The sequence below is a fragment of the Meles meles genome, chromosome 15, assembly GCF_922984935.1.
Source record: "Meles meles chromosome 15, mMelMel3.1 paternal haplotype, whole genome shotgun sequence".
Classification (NCBI taxonomy): domain Eukaryota; kingdom Metazoa; phylum Chordata; class Mammalia; order Carnivora; family Mustelidae; genus Meles; species Meles meles.
Genome location: NC_060080.1, coordinates 29,767,906 through 29,789,083, shown reverse-complemented (window position 1 = coordinate 29,789,083; position 21,178 = coordinate 29,767,906). Strand labels below are relative to the sequence as shown.

Below are 21,178 nucleotides of genomic sequence, written 5' to 3'. Positions count from 1 at the left end.
GTATTTAAAAGTTAGAAAAAGTAGTGTAGTCATTACCAATAAACATTTAAATCTTTATTTAAAATATCTTAGGTATTATGTGTTTAGCTTGAATGGGTAAAAAGTCAGTGACTATTTTTGATGTTATCATTATACCAACTATTACATGACTGAGAGATGTTATTTGATGCCTCCTCAATATAAATTAAATCATAATGAGAAAGATTAATATTAAAACATAAGAGCATTTTATACCTTTTCTCCAAATGTATGGGTAAAAATTTTAATCTTAAACAGTAAGGTTTTATAGTTAAGACTTTTCAGAACCGTGACAAAACGAGTTATACTGAAATTTTAATGCAAATATCATAAGTGAGAAAGGAGAATATTTTAATTTTCAGATTGGCTTAATGTTGATATTTCTTTAAGTCCTTGTGCTGCAGTAATGAATGTCTTCAAATGTAAAACATCTCTCGACTGGAAGGGTATTTAGGTCTTATATAGATTCCACCTACTATTGTATTCATTATTCAGTTCTTGTCAAATATCAAAGCATTGCTGTAGTTGGAATTTAGCACTTAAGATCTAAAATGGCACCATTTGACTGGAACAATATTCCTACTAATGGAAGCTATTGTATTTCCTGACTAGGGATTATGACCACTTTGCAGGCATATAGCACATAGTTTTGTTGTATGATGGAGAAAAATGACTGCAGGGAGAGAAATTTTAATATGTTTCATTGAGGATAGAAGGACTGGAGAGTGAGGCTGAGCACATTTTATTCATTGCTATCAGTTCATGTTGCCTTAATAATATGGTGATCTGGGAACAAGTGAAGACGTAATAAAAACAGAGCTGGAGCAAAGCTCTGACTTAATATATGAAACGTGGATTTATAAACCACCATAAATATATTTTTAATTGAATTAAAAATTACTCATTGGAAAAGTTTGAGTCCTTTTGATATGATCTAGTAGCAATATTTCCAGTCAAATTGTGTACGCCAATCATACTGTCTTGAAATATATTTCTAGGTATTAGTTAAAAATTGCTTAAAAGTAGTTGTATTCTTTGCTGGTATAGGAAAAAAAAAACATAATGGACTATGGGTAAGATTTTCCCATTCTTAATTAAACTTGTAACAGGAAAAACTACCGAAGATCTGTTTCAGCCTCTATCCTATATAAAACAGTCAAAACAGGGATGTGGGAGAATGAAGAACCAAAGCTCAGGTAAGTAATCAGTAGGGCACGAGACTTCACCTCGGGTACCATAGTTTCAGGATGTAAGGCAATAAATGCAACTTAACATAAACAGACAAACAAAAGGGATGTTATTGTTTAATTCAATACACAGTAGCTTCACAATCCATGGTATCTGTCTGCATTTAGAGTAATATACAAGGATTATAGAGTAATACTATTTTTAATGGTCCAAATTGGAAATGAACATTATTTTTCATGCAAATAGCAATACCATTCCATTAGCTTAATTTTTAAAATAGATGTAAAACATAATTCTTCTCAAGAAATAAACTTTTAAAATAATTTGAAAACTTGGAAAAATAATTATTTTTTAGTATTTTTAGTAGGGCAGTTTTAAAGGTCAATGTAGGTAGATGTGAATAAGGTTTATGGCACCATTTTGATGCAGTTGAATAATTCTCTTCTTTTTTGTTCTCTTCCTCCCTGTTTTTGGGCCAGGGCCCAATAGGTCAAAACTACAAGATATGCTTGCTAATTTGAGAGATGTTGATGAACTTCCCTCATTGCAGCCATCTGTGGGTTCACCTTCCAGACCCACCAGCTCCAGGCTTCCTGAACACGAAATAAATAGGGCAGATGAAGGTAAGTATGTAAGACCTCTCCGGGTGTCTTGATGGCTCAGTCAGTTAAGTGTCGACTCTGGATTTCAGCCTAGGTTATAATCTCAGAGTTGTGAGATTGAGTCCCGCCCAGGACAGGCTCCACACCCAACTTGAATTCTCTTGGGATTCGTGGGGTTCTCTCTCTCTCCCTCTCTCCCTCTCCCTTGGCCCCCCTCTCTATCTCCTTTGGGAGGGGGAAGGACACTCTGGAGCACAAAAAATATGGAGATATATATATCTATCTATATATATATATCTATATATATATATATATATATATATATCTAAGTTCAGTTATTTGGAAGGACTCTCTAAGAAAAGTCTACATAGTATCCCCCAAATGTAGGCTTTCTTATATTTGAGGGGGTTTGATTCCAACTTCAATCTTTCAGACTTGAGAAAGGGTCATAAACTTAAAGACCAACTCTAAATTCTAGTTTAGAACATCCCAAGACTCCACAGAAGCCATATATTTTGTACACATAGGCTGTTTTTTTTATCCTATTGCCACAATGAGAAAATTAACATAAGAAGGTAGTAAGTGTTTACTTCATACTTTTACTTTTTACTTTACTTTGTACTTTTTGTACTTATGTACAAAAGCATAAATAGGTAGCAAATGTTTACTTCGAGACTCATATAAATATTTTTAGATGTTTTATTTAAGCAATTTGTCACTGAAAATGAAACAGGGAAAAAAGACACCTGCAGTCTCGTTGCATGTTCTGTTTTTACTTTGTTCCCTTTTAGTCCTTGTCCAAATGCATATATATATATTTTTTTAACGAAGTCCCCAAGTAGAATTATTCCATTTTGTTTTATTCACTTAACATAAAGCCACAAAAATAACTTTCATAATTATAACCTCAGGATTACATATTATATTTTAGACTTAATACTTAACTGTTTCCCTGTTGAAAATTGAGGTTCCTTTTTTTTTTTTTTTTAAGATTTTATTTATTTGACGGATAGAGATCATAAGTAGGGAGAGAGGCAGGCAGAGAGAGAGAGAGGAGGAAGCAGGCTCCCTGCCAAGCAGAGAGCCCGACGCGGGGCTCGATCCCAGGACCCTGGGATCATGACCCGAGCGAAAGGCAGAGGCCTTAACCCACTGAGCCACCCAGGCGCCCCTGAGGTTCCTGGTTTTTTATAGCACCATCTTATGGTATATAAATACTGTTCTTTCTGTCTTTTAGATACAAGTTCTGATTTATGTGTTTATAAATGTATTAAATGCCTATAGGTAGAAATTGATTTTAATATATATATTTACATTAACTGAAAATCCAGTATGACATAAAAGTAATCTTAATAATTAATAAATATTTTTCGGAATTTATTTTTAAAAATTATCTTGAATTTTTTTTAAAGATTTTATTTATTTATTTGACAGACAGAGGTCATAAGTAGACAGAGAGGCAGGCAGGGAGAGAGAGAGGAGGAAGCAGGCTCCCCGCCGAGCAGAGAGCCCGATATGGGGCTCGATCCCAGGACCCTGGGATCATGACCTGAGCCGAAGGCAGAGGCTTTAACCCACTGAGCCACCCAGGTGCCCCTATCTTGAATATTTTTAATACTGCAATTATTTGCAATAAATATTCCTCTTCAGATTTTTTTTGCCATTTTATTTATTTTTATTTATTTTTATTTTTTATAAACATATAATGTATTTTTATCCCCAGGGGTACAGGTCTGTGAATCGCCAGGTTTACACACTTCACAGCACTCACCACAGCACATACCCTCCCCTATGTCCATAACCCCATTTCCCCTCTCCCAACCCCCCTCCCCCCAGCAATCCTCAGTTTGTTTTGTGAGATTAAGAGTCACTTATGGTTTGTCTCCCTCCCAATCCCATCTTGTTTCATTTATTCTTCTCCAACCCCCCTAATCCCCCATGTTGCATCTCCACTTCCTCGTATCAGGGAGATCATATGATAGTTGTCTTTCTCCAATAGACTTATTTCACTAAGCATGATACCCTCTAGTTCCATCCATGTCGTCGCAAATGGCAAGATTTCATTTCTTTTGATGGCTGCATAGTATTCCATTGTGTATATATTCCACATCTTCTTTATCCATTCATCTGTTGGGACATCTAGGTTCTTTCGATAGTTTGGCTATTGTAGACATTGCTGCTATAAACATTCGGGTGCACGTGCCCCTTCGGATCACTACATTTGTACCTTTAGGGTAAATACCCAGTAGTGCAATTGCTGGGTCATAGGGTAGTTCTATTTTCAACATTTTGAGGAACCTCCATGCTGTTTTCCAGAGTGGTTGCGCCAGCTTGCATTCCCACCAGCAGTGTAGGAGGGTTCCCCTTTTTCCGCATCCTCACCAGCATCTTTTATTTCCTGACTTGTTAATTTTTGCCATTCTGACTGGTGTGAGGTGGTATCTCATTGTGGTTTTGATTTGTATTTCCCTGATGCCGAGTGATGTGGAGCACTTTTTCATGTGTCTGTTGGCCATCTGGATGTCTTCTTTGCAGAAATGTCTGTTCATGTCTTCTGCCCATTTCTTGATTGGATTATTTGTTCTTTGGGTGTTGAGTTTGCTAAGTTCGTTATAGATTTTGGACACTAGCCCTTTATCTGATATGTCGTTTGCAAATATCTTCTCCCATTCTGTCAGTTGTCTTTTGGTTTTGTTAACTGTTTCCTTTGCTGTGCAAAAGCTTTTGATCTTGATGAAATCCCAATAGTTCATTTTTGCCCTTGCTTCCCTTACCTTTGGCGATGTTCCTAGGAAGATGTTGCTGCGGCTGAAGTTGAAGAGGTTGCTGCCTGTGTTCTTCTCAATGATTTTGATGGATTCCTTTCTCACATTGAGGTCCTTCATCCATTTTGAGTCTATTTTCGTGTGTGGTGTAAGGAAATGGTCCAATTTCATTTTTCTGCATGTGGCTGTCCAATTTTCCCAGCACCATTTATTGAAGAGGCTGTCTTTTTCCCATTGGACATTCTTTCCTGCTTTGTGGAAGATTAGTTGACCATAGAGTTGAGGGTCTATTTCTGGGCTCTCTATTCTGTTCCATTGATCTATGTGTCTGTTTCTGCCAGTACCATGCTGTCTTGATGATGACAGCTTTGTAATAGAGCTTGAAGTCCGGAATTGTGATGCCACCAACTTTGGCTTTCTTTTTCAATATTCCTTTGGCTATTCGAGGTCTTTTCTGGTTCCGTACAAATTTGAGGATTATTTGTTCCATTTCTTTGAAAAAAATGGATGGTATTTTGATTGGGATTGCATTAAGTGTGTAGATTGCTCTAGGTAGCATAGACATTTTCACAATATTTATTCTTCCAATCCAGGAGCATGGAACATTTTTCCATTTCTTTGTGTCTTCCTCAATTTCTTTCATAAGTACTTTATAGTTTTCTGCATATAGATTCTTAGTCTCTTTGATTAGGTTTATTCCTAGGTGTCTTATAGTGTTGGGTGCAATTGTAAATGGGATTGACTCCTTAATTTCTCTTTCTTCTGTCTTGTTGTTGGTGTAGAGAAATGCAACTGATTTCTGAGCATTGATTTTATATCCTGACATTTTACTGAATTCCTGTACAAGTTCTAGCAGTTTTGGAGTGGAGTCTTTTGGGTTTTCCACATATAGTATCATATCATCTGCGAAGAGTGATAGTTTGACTTCTTCTTTGCCAATTTGGATGCCTTTAATTTCCTTTTGTTGTCTGATTGCTGAGGCTAGGACTTCTAGTACTATGTCAAATAGCAGTGGTGATAATGGACATCCCTGCCGTGTTCCTGATCTTAGCGGAAAAGCTTTCAGTTTTTCTCCATTGAGAATGATATTTGCGGTGGGTTTTTCATAGATGATACCCTGTGTCTTTTGATTGGGGCATTTAGCCCATTAACATTCAGGGTAACTATTGAGAGATATGAATTTAGTGCCATTGTATTGCCTATGATGTGACTGTTACTGTATATTGTCTCTGTTCCTTTCTAATCTACTACTTTTAGGCTCTCACTTTGCTTAGAGGACCCCTTTCAATATCTCCTGTAGAGCTGGTTTGGTGTTTGCAAATTCTTTCAGTTTTTATTTGTCCTGGAAGCTTTTTATCTCTCCTATTTTCAGTGATAGCCTAGCTGGATATAGTATTCTTGGCTGCATGTTTTTCTCATTTAGTGCTCTGAATATCATGCCAGCTCTTTCTGGCCTGCCAGGTCTCTGTGGATAAGTCTGCTGCCAATCTAATATTTTTACCATTGTATGGTACAGACTTCTTTTCCTGGACTGCTTTCAGGATTTTCTCTTTGTCACTAAGACTTGTAAATTTTACTATTAGGTGATGGGGTGTGGACCTATTCTTGTTAGTGAGGGGGTTCTCTGCACCTCCTGGATTTTGATGCTTGTTTCCTTTGCTATATTAGGGAAATTCTCTCCAATAATTCTCTCCAATATACCTTCTGCTCCCCTCTCTCTTTCTTCTTCTTCTGGAATCCCAATTATTCTAATGTTGTTTCGTCTTATGGTGTCACTTATCTCTCGAATTCTCCCCTCGTGGTCTAGTAGCTGTTTGTCCCTCTTTTGCTCAGCTTCTTTATTCTCTGTCATTTGGTCTTCTGTATCACTAATTCTTTCTTCTGCCTCATTTATCCTAGCAGTGAGAGCCTCCATTTTTTATTGTACCTCATTAATAGCTTTTTTTATTTCAACTTGGTTAGATTTTAGTTCTTTTATTTCTCCAGAAGGGCTTTTATATCTCCAGAGAGGGTTTCTCTAATATCTTCCATGCCTTTTTCGAGCCTGGCTAGAACCTTGAGAATCATCATTCTGAACTCTAGATCTGACATATTACCAATGTCTGTATTGATTAGGTCCCTAGCCTTCGGTACTGCCTCGTGTTCTTTTTTTTTGTAGTGAATTTTTCTGCCTTGTCATTTTTTCCAAATAAGAGGATATGAAGGAGCAAGTAAAATACTAAAAGGGTGGCAAAGTCCCCAGGAAAATGTGCTTTAACCAAATCAGAAAAGTCCCCAAATCATGGGGGGGAGATAGGGATAAAAAGAGGTTCAGAAAAAAAAAGAAAAAATTAAAAAGAAAACAAATGAAGAAAAAATAGAAAATAGAAAAAATATATATATATTAGATAAACTAGTTAAAAACATTAAGAAAGAACAGGGTAAAAGTTAAAAAAATTTAACAGAAGAAGAAAAAAAATTGAAAAAAAAAATTAAATTAACCGCAAGACTAAAGAATCATGTGGAGAAAGCCTCTCCTCCTCTGGAATTCTGCTGCTGTCCTTGGTATTTAAACTACTCTCCTTGGTAGGTGAACTTGGTCCTGGCTGGATTTCTTGTTGATCTTCTGTGGGAGGGGCCTGTTGTAGTGATTCTCAAGTGTCTTTGCCGGAGGCGGAATTGCACCGCCCTTACCAGGGACCGGGCTAAGTAATCCGCTCGGGTTCGCTTCGGGACCTTTAGTTCCCTGAATGCTTTCCGTAGCGTTCCAGAGGACGGGACTGAAAATGGCGGCCTCCCAGTCTCCTGCCTAGAGGAGCCGAGAGCCTGGGGCCCCACTCCTTAGTGCGCCCCCAGAGAACAGCGCCCAATCACTCCTATATCCCCAGCCTCCGGCTGCGCTCTGAGCTCACCCAGCTTGCGACCGGTTCAAGGTAACCCCAAACTGACAGCTCACTCCTCGGCTCTGTCTCTGTAGCCGGCTTCCCCGTTCTAATACCTGCAACCTCTGCAGTACTCCGTCACCCCCGATCCTTCTGTGACCCTGCGGTACCTGGGGCCACGCTGACCCCGCGTGGGCTTCACCCCGGTTTAGCCTCTGGAGCAGTGTCCCTCAGTGGAACAGACTTTTAAAAGTCCCGATTTTGTGCTCCATTGCTCAGCTGCTCACCTCCCCTTTTTGGGGGGGGTGTGAGGGAGCCGGTCCCTCCCCACCGCGGTCGATCTTCCCGTCGCTTTGGATTCACTTCTCTGCCAGTACTACCTTTCAGAAAGTGGTTGATTTTCTGTTTCTAGAATTGCTGTTCTTCTCTTCGATATCCCGTTGGATTTGTAGGTGTTTGCAATGTTTAGATAAGCTATCTAGCCGATCTCTTGCTACCTGATGTAGTCTCAGCCTGCTACTTCTCTGCCATCTTGACTCCTCCCTCTTCAGATTTTTATTGATTGAACAAAACAGCCCAGGAAAAAGCCACAGAAGAATCTTAAGTGTTTTTCTTTCTTGGTTTTTAAAATTCAGTTACATTTTAAAGAGACATAAATTGATAGAAATTTGATGGACAAATTTATGGTTGGAATACTTTTTAAATAAAATTTTTGACCATAACATGGTTAGTTATCTGTTAGAGTTAATTATAGTATACTTGGAATTTATTATTCATACATTAAATAATGAAGATGTGTATATTACACCTTATAGTGTAAATGTACAATTTTTTTTTTTTTTAGATTTTATTTATTTATTTGAAAGACAGAAATTACAAGTAGGCAGAGAGGCAGGCAGAGAGAGAGAGGAGGAAGCAGGCTCCCTGCCGAGCAGAGAGCCCCATGTGGGGCTCGATCCCAGGACCCTGGGATCATGACCCGAGCCGAAGGCAGAGGCTTTAACCCACTGAGCCACCCAGGCGCCCCTAAATGTACAATTTCTTTGATGTAGACATGTCTTTTGAATGAAAGATGTGAAGTCATGGACCTCATTAGGTATGTTTGTTATTCACTAGGCAATACATACGATGAACACTATCGATATGAGAATTTTAATCAGTTTCAGTTATTCCAAGATCAGGTCTAGATGAGGAGAAAAGTTCTTATTTTATTCTGATAACTCCTAAAGAGTTTTATTAGAGATTTCATCTTACAGAATTCAAATAATAGAGGCAGGCTAAAGACTATATACTAAATGACAAATATACAAAAGCATTACATAAGTCACAGAAAGTGCCCTTGACAGAAAAAAATATCTAAGAACTTTAAAACTGAAGGGTTGAATATCTGGCTTACTGTCTGTAACATTGATCATTCTAAGCTTTCCTCCTCATTGTAAGGTTTTCAGCAATAGAAAAAGTATGTAAGAAATACATTGTGTATTTAATTGTCTGTGACTCATGCTTCTTGGTCTCCAGTTTAGTTTCAGAAAACAGGTCCATAACGTATGTATGCTATAAATGTTTATTGCTTCATTTTTGTTTTAATAATTCAGAAGGTAGTGCCATACTTAAGAGATGCAGTTCAATAAGTTGATTAAAGCTGATTAGAGCTAGTAATGTTTAGTTACCAGAGAGAAATGGGATGTATAGTCTGAAGTTCTAAGGCATCTTAGAGAGCACTCAGGTGAGTTCTGCTCACTCTCTTGCTCTCTCTTGGGCCCTTAGGTCGGCTGGCTTAGCTGATGGTGTTTGGTGGATGGAGTTGTTGCCTTCCTTTGTTTTCAGGTTTTACTTGGTCATTTTTAGAGCATTATTTAAATTAGCCCAAACAATGTGTATGCTTAAGTCCCATGAACCTTAGTCTTGCTTTTTTAAGAATTATTTTTATTTCACACCTGAATAAAGTTGTCTGGAAATAGTAGAGATGAAAGCAAACGAAACACCTGGCTAAAGACCCAGCCTCATAGTCTTATGTGAGTCTTTCTGTTGAAATTTTGGCACGAAAATTGCCATTCTAGCTTAAACAGTCCCCGCTCTTCAGTAGTAAATGCCCTAGAGTTGTTCAAACCCCGCAGAATATATGTAGTATGTTTGGGTAAAACCCATTTTTATTTTATTATTGCTGTTTTATTGTATGGTGGTTTAAAAATGTGTTCATTTATAGACTCATTCGTTCTTAAAGGATTTTATTTTATTTTAAAGATTTTATTTATTTCCTTGACAGAGAGAGAGTAGGCAGAGAGGCAGGCAGAGAGAGAGGGGAAAGCAGGCTTCCTGCTGAGCAGAGAGCCTGATGCGGGGTTTGATCCCAGGACCCTGAGATCATAACGTGAGCTGAAGGCAGAGGCTTAATCCACTGAGCTACCCAGGTGCCCCATCTTAAAGGATTTTAAATAGAGGGTCTGCCTCTACTGTTTTTAAAACACATAAGTTAAAAAAAAAAAAAAACCTTAACTATTCTTTTATTTCAACGAATACTTATGATTGAATCTAAACTTACATAATTGAATTAAAAGCTGTAAAAAGCACCTTTAGGTCCATTTTTTTTTTTGCATTAATTAACTCAGTTCTTTTTCTTGCCCTTTTTGGGGGGGGTGTGAGGGAACAAGTGCAGAGAAGGGAAAGGGGAAAGGGAGAATCTCCAGCAGGCTCCACTCCCAGCATGGAGCCCAATATGGGGCTCGATCTCATGACCCTGAGATCATGACCTGAGCCGAAATCAAGAGTCAGAGGACACTTAGCTGACTGAGCCACTCAGGCACCGCTTGACTTGATTCTTTTAAGAAAAAGTTAATTTACCATTTTTTAACAGCCTAAGTTTGAAATAATCAATTCATGTAATCAACTTACAATGTTTGTCGTTAGGAAAGTAACCATCTCTAGAAAACTACTCAAAGACCATCTCTGACAGTTTGCTAGACTAATTTGCATTTATAAAAATCAACAATTTACTATTACCCAAATTAAATAAAATTCCTATTTTAATTTGGCATTTTGCTTTTAACTGGTTCTTCTGTGATAGTGATTGAAGGAATTGGATTGGCATGTTCAGTGTTATAAAGATATTTTCACTTATCACAAAGAAAATCTGTCCTCTTGAAGCACAGTTAGCAGCTAATGAAAATGTTCAAATGGACACTTTATTAAAAAAAAAACTTCTTTGAAAAGAAATCCACTTAAAATGAAAAAAGTTTTCTTTGAAATAAACATTTTTAAGTGAAATACAACATACCTGCAGAAAACTGCTGAAGTCATAAGGGAACAGGTCAGTGAATCATCACAAAGTGAACCCAGCCAAGTTACCTCTGCCTCGGTCAACAAGTAGAACATTACCAGGGCCCTGGAAGTCCTGTTTGTGCTTCAGATCACTAAATCACTGCATCTTCCTTGTCTCCAGACATAATCCTGACTTCTAACACTGGCATTGATTTTACCTCATAGAGGCACATTTTGCAGTTACCATTTTCATTTGAAATTATCTGTATTCTTCCAGCTGTGTTCCAATCACTTGTTATATATATTTAATAATCAATAGAATAATTTGAGTAATTAACAAAAAATATCAAATGAGGAAAGCCTTCTTTTTTTTGGTTGTATTTTTTGTGTGAAAAAGAAAGGACAGTGGTCTATTGGATTTGTTTCATGTTGTACTTTTCTAATTAGATGATACCTTTAGTTATGGTTAAGATGTAGAAAAAGCAGCCAGTTCTGGGGCACCTGGGTGACTCAGTTGGTTAAGCATCCTACTCTTGCTTTTGACTCAGGTTGTGTTCTCAAGGTCCTGAGATCAAGCCCCTCGTTGGGCTCCTCACTCAGCAGGGAGTATGTTTCTTCCTCTGACTCTCCCTCTGCTTAAGCATGTGTGTGCGCTCTCTCTCTCAAAGAAATAAATAAATAGAATCTTTCAAAAAAAAAAAAAAAAAGCAGCTAGTGCTTAAGAGCTTTCTGCTAACTGAATTTTATTGTGTTTAAAAGCACTTAAAAATAAATGTAGGGGTGCCTGGGTGACTCAGCGGGTTAAGCCTCTGCCTTCAGCTCATGTCATGATCTCAGGGTCCTGGGATCGAGCCCTGCATCTCTGCTCAGCAGGGAGCCTGTTTCCCCCTCTCTGTGTCTGCCTGCTTCCTCTCTGCATACTTGTGATCTGTCTGTCAAATAAATAAATAAATAAATAAAAATCTTTATAAAGAACATAAAATAAATGTAAACATGTCCGTAAGCGTCTAATTGTTTACACTTCAGAAGTTTTTTAATATTTCTTTTGTCTTCCCCCTTCAGTGGAAGCATTGACTTTTCCTCCTTCTTCTGGGAAATCCTTCATCATGGGAGCAGATGAAGCCCTTGAAAGTGAACTGGGACTTGGAGAATTGGCAGGCCTTACAGTGGCCAATGAAGCAGATTCACTAACTTATGATGTGAGTCGTGGTTTTATTTTTGTTGTTCTTTTCTCATTTCTTAAAAATAAAAAGTTAACTTTTTAGAAAAAGACAGTGGTAAAACTTCTTTACATGCATAGAATTTGGTTCATTTTAATTGTAAACTTCAAAATTATGAATATGTTATATAAATGATATTTTTCACATTTCATAGAGTTTAAAATTATGGGCTTTGCCTAAATCCATAAGTCATTATAGCTTGTTTATTGGTTTTAGATAAGGGAAAGAATTCCCTTTCTGTTACCAAGTTTGGGTTTTGTGTTTTAGGGTACTAGTGATCAGTTAAATTCATGCTTGCCCAATGGCAACATTTATGTTTATTTGGTACATTACCAGTGAATATCCTGCTCAGAAATGATTTAAGCTATTGTTAGGCAGGGATGTCTGTAAGGTGCTTTTCAGATGTTAAGGCACACCCATCAGTGATTTGGACCAAAACTGAAATCTTGATACGTTTACTCATGTATCCCTTTATTTAATCCCCAACACAGTTATTTTATAAATACATTTATAATTGTTCATGATGATAAATTGTCAGAAAAACAGTTGCTTATTTTATTAAGTATTTACAATCTGTCTTCATTAAAATCCTCTCAACTTTGATACCTCCTTATATTTGTTGGAGAACACAGTAGAGCTCCTGACACATGGGGGATGTAGGGTGGATGCTTAAGCAGACCATGGATATGAGAAGGAAGTACTCCAAAGAGCAACCTTACCACTCACTCCTCTTCCTGAAAATCAAAAAGTTCTCACTCTCCTTGCTGAGTCTATTAGTAAGTCTTTTGGGTTCTCCCTCCAAAAATAGCTGAAGTCCATAGCTTTTTTTTTTTTTTTTTTTAAACACCTCCCATCCAACTCCCGTTTCTTCTTCACCTGGAACTACTACAATAACCCAATTTAAATGGTCTCTTTGCTCCCCATTCTCCATGTGATAAAGGTTTTAAAAAAAATCTATTTCTATTTTTCTATCCTTATGTTTTACATCTGTGTATATAAAAACACCCATTTAGGGGCACCTGGGTGGCTCAGCGGGTTAAAGCCTCTGCCTTTGGCTCAGGTCATGATCCCAGGGTTCTGGGATCGAGCCCCACATTGGGCTCATTGCTCAGTGGGCAGCCTTCTTCCTCCTTTTTCTCTCTGCCTGCCTCTCTGCCTACTTATGATCTCTGTCTGTCAAATAAATAAATAAAAATCTTTAAAAAAAACCCACAACACCCATTTAGTTGACTTTTTTTTTCATCTAATCTTTGACAGCCCTTTTAATTGGAGCGTTGAGTCCATTTCTTTTTTTTTTTTTTAAAGATTTTTTATTTATTTATTTGACAGAGAGAGAGATCACAAGTAGGCAGAGAGGCAGGCAGAGAGAGAGGAGGAAGCAGGCTCTCGGCGGAGCAGAGAGCCCGATGCGGGGCTCGATCCCAGGACCCTGAGATCATGACCTGAGCCGAAGGCAGCGGCTTAATCCACTGAGCCACCCAGGCGCCCCGAGTCCATTTCTTTTTAAAGTAATTACTGATATATTTGGATTTAAGTCTGCTATATATTTGTGATACCTATTCTGTGTTCCTTTTTCTCCTATTTTTGCTTACATTGGGATTATATTTTATTATTCACCCCCACCCCATTACTTGGAGATGGTGCACTCTTTCATTACCCTTTTTATTGTTACCCTAGAGATTACCACACACATCCTTATCAAAATTTTAATGGAAAGACCTTTAGGTCATTTCTAACTTGTAATCTCCTATGCTTGGGGCGCCTAGATGGCTCAGTTGGTTAAGTGTCTGCCTTCAGCTCAGGTCATGATCTTGGGGTCTGGGATTGGAGACCCATATCAGGGTCCCTGCTCAGCAGGGAGCCTGCTTCTTCCTCTCCTTCTGCCTGCCGCTTGTGTGCACTCTCTCTCTCTCTGTCAAATACATAAAATCTTTTAAAAAAAGACACATATGTCAAAGAATGTTATACAAAATATATAAAGAACTCTTAAAACTCAATCATAAGAAAACTCAATGATAAGAAAAAATGGATCACTTTAACAGACACCTCACCAAAAAAGATATATATAGATAACAAATAAGTGTATGAAAAGATACTCCACATCCCATGTCATCACGACAATACAAAGTAAAACAACAGCAAAATACCACTGTGCACTGATTAGAATGGCCAAAATCTGGAAGACCGGAAACACCAAATGTTAGGACATGGAGCAACAGGGACTTTCATTCACTCCTAATGAGAATGCAAAATGGTACAGCCACTTTGGAAGATAATCTGTTGGTTTCTTATGAAACATACTTTTACTGTAAAGTCCAGTAGTCACACTCCTTGGTGTTTACCAGAAGAAGTTGAAAAGATATGTCCACACAAAAACCTGCACACAGATGTTTATAGCAGCCTTATTCATAATTGCCAAAACTTGGAAGCAACCAACATGTACTTCACTGAGTGAATGGATAAACAAGCTGTGGTATATCCAGACAATGGAATATTATTCAGTGGTTTAAAAAAACTGTAAAGCCCGAAAAAGCATGGAGAAACAAGTGCATATTACTAAGTGAAAGAAGCCAATTTATCCAAACACATAAAATATACAACACCCAGAGCAAACCATAATGTAAATTAAAGATTTGGGGTGTTAATGAGGTGTAGTGTAGTTTCATCAGTAATAGCAAATGTACCACTGGTGAGTGACATTGATAATGGGAGAGGCTATACATGTATAGGGATAGGTAGCATATAGGATATTTCTGTACCTTCTACTCAGTTTCATTGTGAACTAAAACAGCTCAAAAAAAAACCAAAAAAACGCAACCTAACTCCTCCTCTACATATATGTCATTCTTTTTATGTATTTTCTCCAGACATTTATCTCCTACAAGGTAGTGTTTTGTACACTCAGTATTCAGTTAGGGTTATCCATTTTACATTATTCATTTTTGCTTTATCCTATCTCCCCCCTGCACATCTGACTGTCCATCTGGGATCACTTTCCTTTTACTCTAAGAACAGTTAATATTTCTCTTTGGTGGAAGTTGCTGGTGCCCAGTTCCCTCAGTTTCTGGTTTTATTAAATTGTCTGTATTTCACCTGAGTGGGTTAACTTCTACTTCTGGTATCAAAGTCCATTTGCAAGGGTTGTTTTGTTTCCTTTTTAAGTACTCTAAATATATAATTTAATTTTCTTCCTTTGTGGTTTTCTGCTAAAGTTAACTATCTATTACTGGTCATTCAGTGGTAGTCTGATTTTTTTTTCTCTCTGAATGTTACTCTCCCTATGTCTTGAATGTCAGCCAAGGTTTAGATTTCTTTTTTAACCTTCTTGAAGTTCTTAGACCTTCTTGGCTTACTACATTTTCATCAGTTTTGTGTAAAATTCTCAGCCATTTATCTTCAACTATTGCTATTGCACTTCTTTCTTTTCCATCTGGAACTCTAATTGTATTGTTAGATCCTTCTGTGTCCTCTGTCTCCTACTCCCTCTCCTATATTTTCCATCTTTTTTTTCTTCATACTTCAGTCTAGGTGTTTTTACTTTTTTAAAATTTTTATTTATTTTTTAAAGATTTTATTTATTTATTTGACAGAGATCACAATAGGTAGAGAGGCAGGCAGAGAGAGAGGAAGGGAAGCAAGCTCCCCACTGAGCAAAGAGTACGATGTGGGGCTCGATCCCAGGACCCTGGGATCATGACCTGAGCCGAAGGCAGAGGCTTTAACCCACTGAGCCACCCAGGTGCCCCCAGTCTAGGTGTTTTTATGACCCATCTCCTGATTTGCTAATTCTCACTTCAGTTATGTATAATGTTATTAAACCCATCTATTTAGATCTTATATTGTTTGCTTCTGGAGTTCTTTTTTTGATTGTTTATAGATTTCTTCCAGAATGTACAATGTTGTCTTTTATCTTTCTTGAACACAGTAAGCATGATTATGTATTTGTTTGTCTTCATTTATGCTGTATTATCTGCATAGGTATGATTATTTTTTATTATGTCCAAATAACTATACCAAAAAGTCTGTAGAAATAACTTAAGGCCTAGAGTGCTACCTTCCCTCAGGGAGTTACTTTAATTTGCTTCTCTCAGATGGCTGTAGCCACTAGCAGTCTGGATCACCTCACTCCATTTTCAGTTTTTCAGATAATCTAAAGCTGATCTACAGTCTCTGTAAGGGCTTATATTCTTCTGGTTAACTCTTCTATCTAGAATGTGGCCCAGGGGCACCTGAGTGGCTCAGTCAGATGGGTGTTGGTCTTTGGCTTGGGTCATGATCCCAGGGTCCTGGGATCCAGTCCCACATTGGGCTCCCTGCCCAGCGGGGAGCCTGCTTCTCCCTATGCTGCTCCCTTTGCTTATACTCTCTGTGTCAAATAAATACATACATATGTATGTGTGTATGTGTATGTATCTATGTATGTGTGTATATATGTATATATGTGTGTGTATACCTTTTAAAAAATGGGGGGACACCTGGGTGGCTCAGTTGGTTAAGCGTCTGCCTTTGGCTCAGGTCATGATTCCAGGGTCCTGGGATCAAGCCCCGCATCAGGCTCCCTGCTCGGCGGGAGGCCTGATTCTCCCTCTTCCACCCCCCCCCCCCCCCCCCCGCTTGCTTTCCCTCTCTCTCTGTGATCTCTGTCAAATAAATAAATAAATCTTAAAAAAAAAAAAAAAAAAGTATGCAGCTCTTTGAACTCAAAACGTAAAGGTGGACTGAGCCCTTCTTTCTTGGCCGGTGCTGGTTTGTATGTCTTTGCACTGCACAGCTCTCCAAAGTACAGCCTGACCTCTCAGCCATCCTTTCTGGAATCAGTAAACACACTCTTGGAAAAACAATTCCAAATATCAGACTTTTTATTCTGTCTTCCCCTGGATTCTGGTCTGCTTTTTCTTCACTGTATTGCTGGTTCTTCATTTAAAAATTTTTAGCCCTGCTTTTCTGCTCGTCCTCAAGTACAGACTTGATCCTAATGATCTAGCCCATCATAGCTAGACTAGAAGCTCCCATTTGATACTTTAGTTCTCTTTATACTAACCCCACAAAGATTTAGTCCACTATGTTATGGACCAGTCATGCCTCTAGATAAATGTCATTCTCTCTCTTTTCTTTTCTTTTTTTTTTAAAGTAGCTTTGAGTTGTTAAAAAAAACAAAACAAAAAAACAAACAAAAAAAAACAACTTAGTGTTATACCTGCATTTCTGAAGGTAGTCTCTAGTTTTGTTTTTTTTTTTAAGATTTTATTTATTTATTTTAGAAAGAAGGAGAGAGCACAAGTGGAGTAAAGGGCAGAGAGGGAGGCAGACTCCCTGCTGAGCCGGGAGCCTGATACAGGACTTGATTCTGTGACTCTGGGATCATGACTTCAGCCAAAGGCAGACGCTTAACCAACTGAGCCACCTAGGCACCCTGAAAGTAATCTCTAGTTCTAATAAATATACTAGTAATCTATTGCTGTGTGACAAATTGCACAACTTAATTAACAAACTGCACTATTAAAACAACATTTGTTGTATTATAGTTCCTGGGGGTCAGCAATCTGAAACAGCTTACCTGGGTGGCTGTGGTCTCTCATGTAGTTGTAGTCAAGGTGTAGGCAAGAATTGCATTCTTAAGTGAAGACTTGATTTGGGGAAGATATGCTTCCAAGCTTACTCATGTGGTTGTTGGAAGGCTTTGGTTCCTTCCTGGCCATTGGTTGGAGACTAGTTCCACACCACATGGGCCTCTCTGTGGGTTCCTCATCAGGGCAGCTGGCTTGCCCCAGTGTGAGTGCCCTTGAAAATAGAGTAAGTAAGAACACCCAAGATGCAAGGTTTTTTGCTGTGTGTTACTGGTCACACAGAGCAACCCTATGATGTACAAGGGGATTCACAAGGTGTAAATATGAGGTGGTAGGGCTGATTGGGAACCATCTTAGTTCCTGTCTACCACATTAAGACATTCAGAAGAGGGGGGCCTGGGTGGCTCAGTGGGTTAAAGCCTCTGTCTTTGGCCCAGGTCACGATCCCAGGGTCCCGGGATCGAGCCCCGCGTCGGGCTCTCTACTCAGCAGGGAGCCTGCTTCCTCCTCTCTCTCTGCCTGCTTTTCTGTGATCTCTTTCTGTCAAATAAATAAATAAAATCTTAAAAAAAAAAGACATTCAGAAGGAATTGAATTGTTCTTACATACAGAAATCTTTCGGCTTGTTAATAAGAGCAGACAAGAGTCAACTCAGTTAATTTCACTCCCCCCCGCTTCCCCCACAAGGATAATAACCAGCCCCAATTCTTATAGTAGTTCCTTGTTTGCTGTGTGTTGTCTTCTTACTGATCCAATTGTGACATGCTCTATCCAGATTTTTCTGCAAATTTTTAGTTCTGGGTCCTAAGTTAAAGTTTATATTAAGAGTATAGCCTCTGGGGGCACCTGGGTGGTTCAGTGGGTTAAAAGTGGGTTAAAAAAAAAAAATAAAAAAAAAAAAGTGGGTTAAAGCCTCTGTCTTTGGCTCAGGTCATGATTCCAGGGTCCTGGGATCAAGCCTGGCATAGGGCTCTCTGCTCAGCAGGGACCCTGCCTCCCACCCCACCCCGCCCCGCCTGCCTCTCTGCCTACTTGTGATCTCTGTCTGTCAAATAAAAAAAAAAAAAAAAAAAAAAAAGAGTATAGCCTCTAAAGCCAGACTGCTTGGGTTTGAATCCTGACTCCTCTATTTACTAGAGGGCAAGTCACTTAACTTCTCTTTCCTTACATGTCTAGTCTGTAAAGTGGGGATAATGTTAATTCCTTCATAGAGTTATTGTGACAATTAAGTTAATGCATGTTAAGTTTTTGAAAAATGTACAAAGTAATGAATAATGCTTATAATAGCAGCTATTGTTAGTATCAATGCTGCTTTTTGTCATTGTAAGTATGGTAATATTTCTCCAGTGTGTTAATAGTATTTGCCCCACTCTTGCTTAAACCTAGCATGATTATTAGTTGTGGAGTGTGAAGAGTTCATGGGTGGTGCTGGTGTAAAGTTAAACATGAACCTCTTTGGCTTTCCCATTAGTTGGAAATGGGAAAAAAAAGCTGGAATATAGTTGGAATGAGGAAAAAAAACCCACATTTTTTAGTTGTTGGGTTGGAGTTTTTGTTGTGTTTTACAAGTGGAATCGATTGTTCTGTAACAGCTGCTTATCTCTTCCAATGTTAACATTTTATGTTTCCAGTTTATAAACATTGTTGATAATTCGATGAAGAATATTTAGCTTTTTGTAGAAAGTATTGAAAATCTTAGAAATATGATCATATTCTATAATGTTAACTGGTTTAAAGGTAGCTTAGTTTTTCAGCTCTTACCCCAAATTAGTTACTATACTATAATTTAGGTTGAAATTACTGGTCTTTTTTTTTTTTTTTTTTTTTTAGTCATCCTAGTGAAGATCTATTTTATGTTATTTAATATTCTTTCATTGAATTATGTTACCTGTTTTCTTGTTACAGCATTCATATTTCTTCAAAGAAAACCACTGTTGACATATTGTTAGTTTTGTCTGTTGATTTGATTATTTACATTTAAAAGTTACATTGTTTTGAAAGTTGAAAATGTGGTGATTTAATGACAAATCAGCAAGAATTAATGTGGAAATATAATTATTTTCCTCTCCTGAACTAAATGTATGGGTATCTTTCTTTTGTTTCTTTAATAGATAGCAAACAATAAAGATGCATTGAGGAAGACATGGAACCCTAAGTTTACGTTACGAAGTCACTTTGATGGCATTCGAGCCCTTGCTTTCCACCCCATTGAGCCTGTTTTGATAACAGCATCAGAGGATCACACATTAAAAATGTGGAATTTGCAGAAAACAGCCCCAGCCAAAAAGTGAGAATATTCTACTTTAACTGTATTTGAGTATTATAATTTTCAATTTTTCAGCAGAAAAATACTTAAATTATTTGCTATTAAATCTCTCAATTTATCAAGTATCCCCTCTAGTTCTTTCTTCTTTACCATGTCACATAATTAGAATTTTTCCCTTCATACTCACAACCTGATACTAGGTTGGAAAACTGACCCTAAAAGAGAAATGGTATTATCTGATAGTTTCCCAGAGTTTCTGAAAGCTTTTTACAATCCTTACGGTGTTTTAAATGGTTGTCATATTTGTGGAGTCTCTTATCTATACCAAAGGTTTCTGCTGTTGTTGTAAAGAGGCGTAGGCATGTTTAAAATAATCAAACCCCACCCCTACCCTGTCCTGTTGTTTATTAGGTTTTAGACTTATGATGTAGAATGGAGGGAGGGAAGGCTGATTGAGAGGGATGAGGGACCTCTCTTTGGTTTTGTCTTTTGGCCTTGACCCTTTAATACTTCCCATCCCTACCAAAATGTGTAGACAGAAGGGCACTGTTGTCACTCTCACTTAACTGCTGGTTCTTGCCTTGGCCCCTTGGTTCTTCTGTAAGCATGAACAGACATGAGTTGGTATAAACTGTTTTCTCAGTCACCATGCTAATCTTAGCCCCACTTGGTGGGGCGCTTATTGAAGTTCCCTCTCCTTGTGTCCTTGAATCAGGTGGCTCAGAACCCACCATGTGCCAGCAAGGGCCCTTCTCTAGTGTCAGGCACTTCAGTTATTGGAAAGGTAGAAATGAACAGGAACTGGAGGACATTAAATAAGTTTTCACTACTGTTAGAGGATATCTGTTGCCAAGTTTAAAAGAGATCAGTGACTGTGAGTCATACATGGACTAGATAAAATACTTGACTTATCAGTCTGCATCAGATAGCTCAACCAGATCTTGCTAAAACCAAGAGAATCGTCCTATGGCTCAGGTATCTTCAGCAGAGTAAACTTATTTCTTCATTATAAATTGTGCCTTTTGTCTTTCTAGTTCTCTAGTCACAATGGGCATCTCATTAGATCAGAGAATGTGATGTCTTATATAGTCTTGACTAAAACTTAGAGAAATATTGAAACAAGTATCTTGCTGGTGATAGCTTAGTAGTAAAACCTTCACGTGTAATTATATGGCCTGTTTACCTGTGAGCTTAATATTTTGGAAATGCTTGAGGAGAGAAATCATATGTCTATAGAAAAACTGTAATACAGTATAAGAAATGGTAAGTAATTGACTTTAAATCGAGTTTAAATATTAGGCAGTGTAGACTATATATATACATTCAGCAGTCTGAATAATGAATAAATTGATGATTTGGGCAATTTTTGCAAGTATCAAGGACAGACATTATTAGCCTTGATGGAAATGCAAAGAAATTTCAGTACCATTTAG

The 21,178-nt window shown here is 38.0% G+C and overlaps 1 protein-coding gene across 2 annotated transcripts in view; it reads left to right on the top strand.

Moving 5' to 3' along the window:
* STRN (striatin) overlaps positions 1–21,178 on the top strand; it is a 109,688-nt gene that overhangs the window by 71,358 nt on the left and 17,152 nt on the right. The window contains exons 9-12 of one of the 2 annotated variants that reach the window (XM_045978985.1): positions 1,128–1,214; positions 1,686–1,829; positions 11,755–11,891; positions 19,591–19,766. In XM_045978985.1, coding sequence (XP_045834941.1) covers positions 1,128–1,214; positions 1,686–1,829; positions 11,755–11,891; positions 19,591–19,766 — 544 coding nt within the window. The remainder of the gene's footprint in view (positions 1–1,127; positions 1,215–1,685; positions 1,830–11,754; positions 11,892–19,590; positions 19,767–21,178) is intronic. The other variant, XM_045978986.1, reaches the window with a different exon arrangement.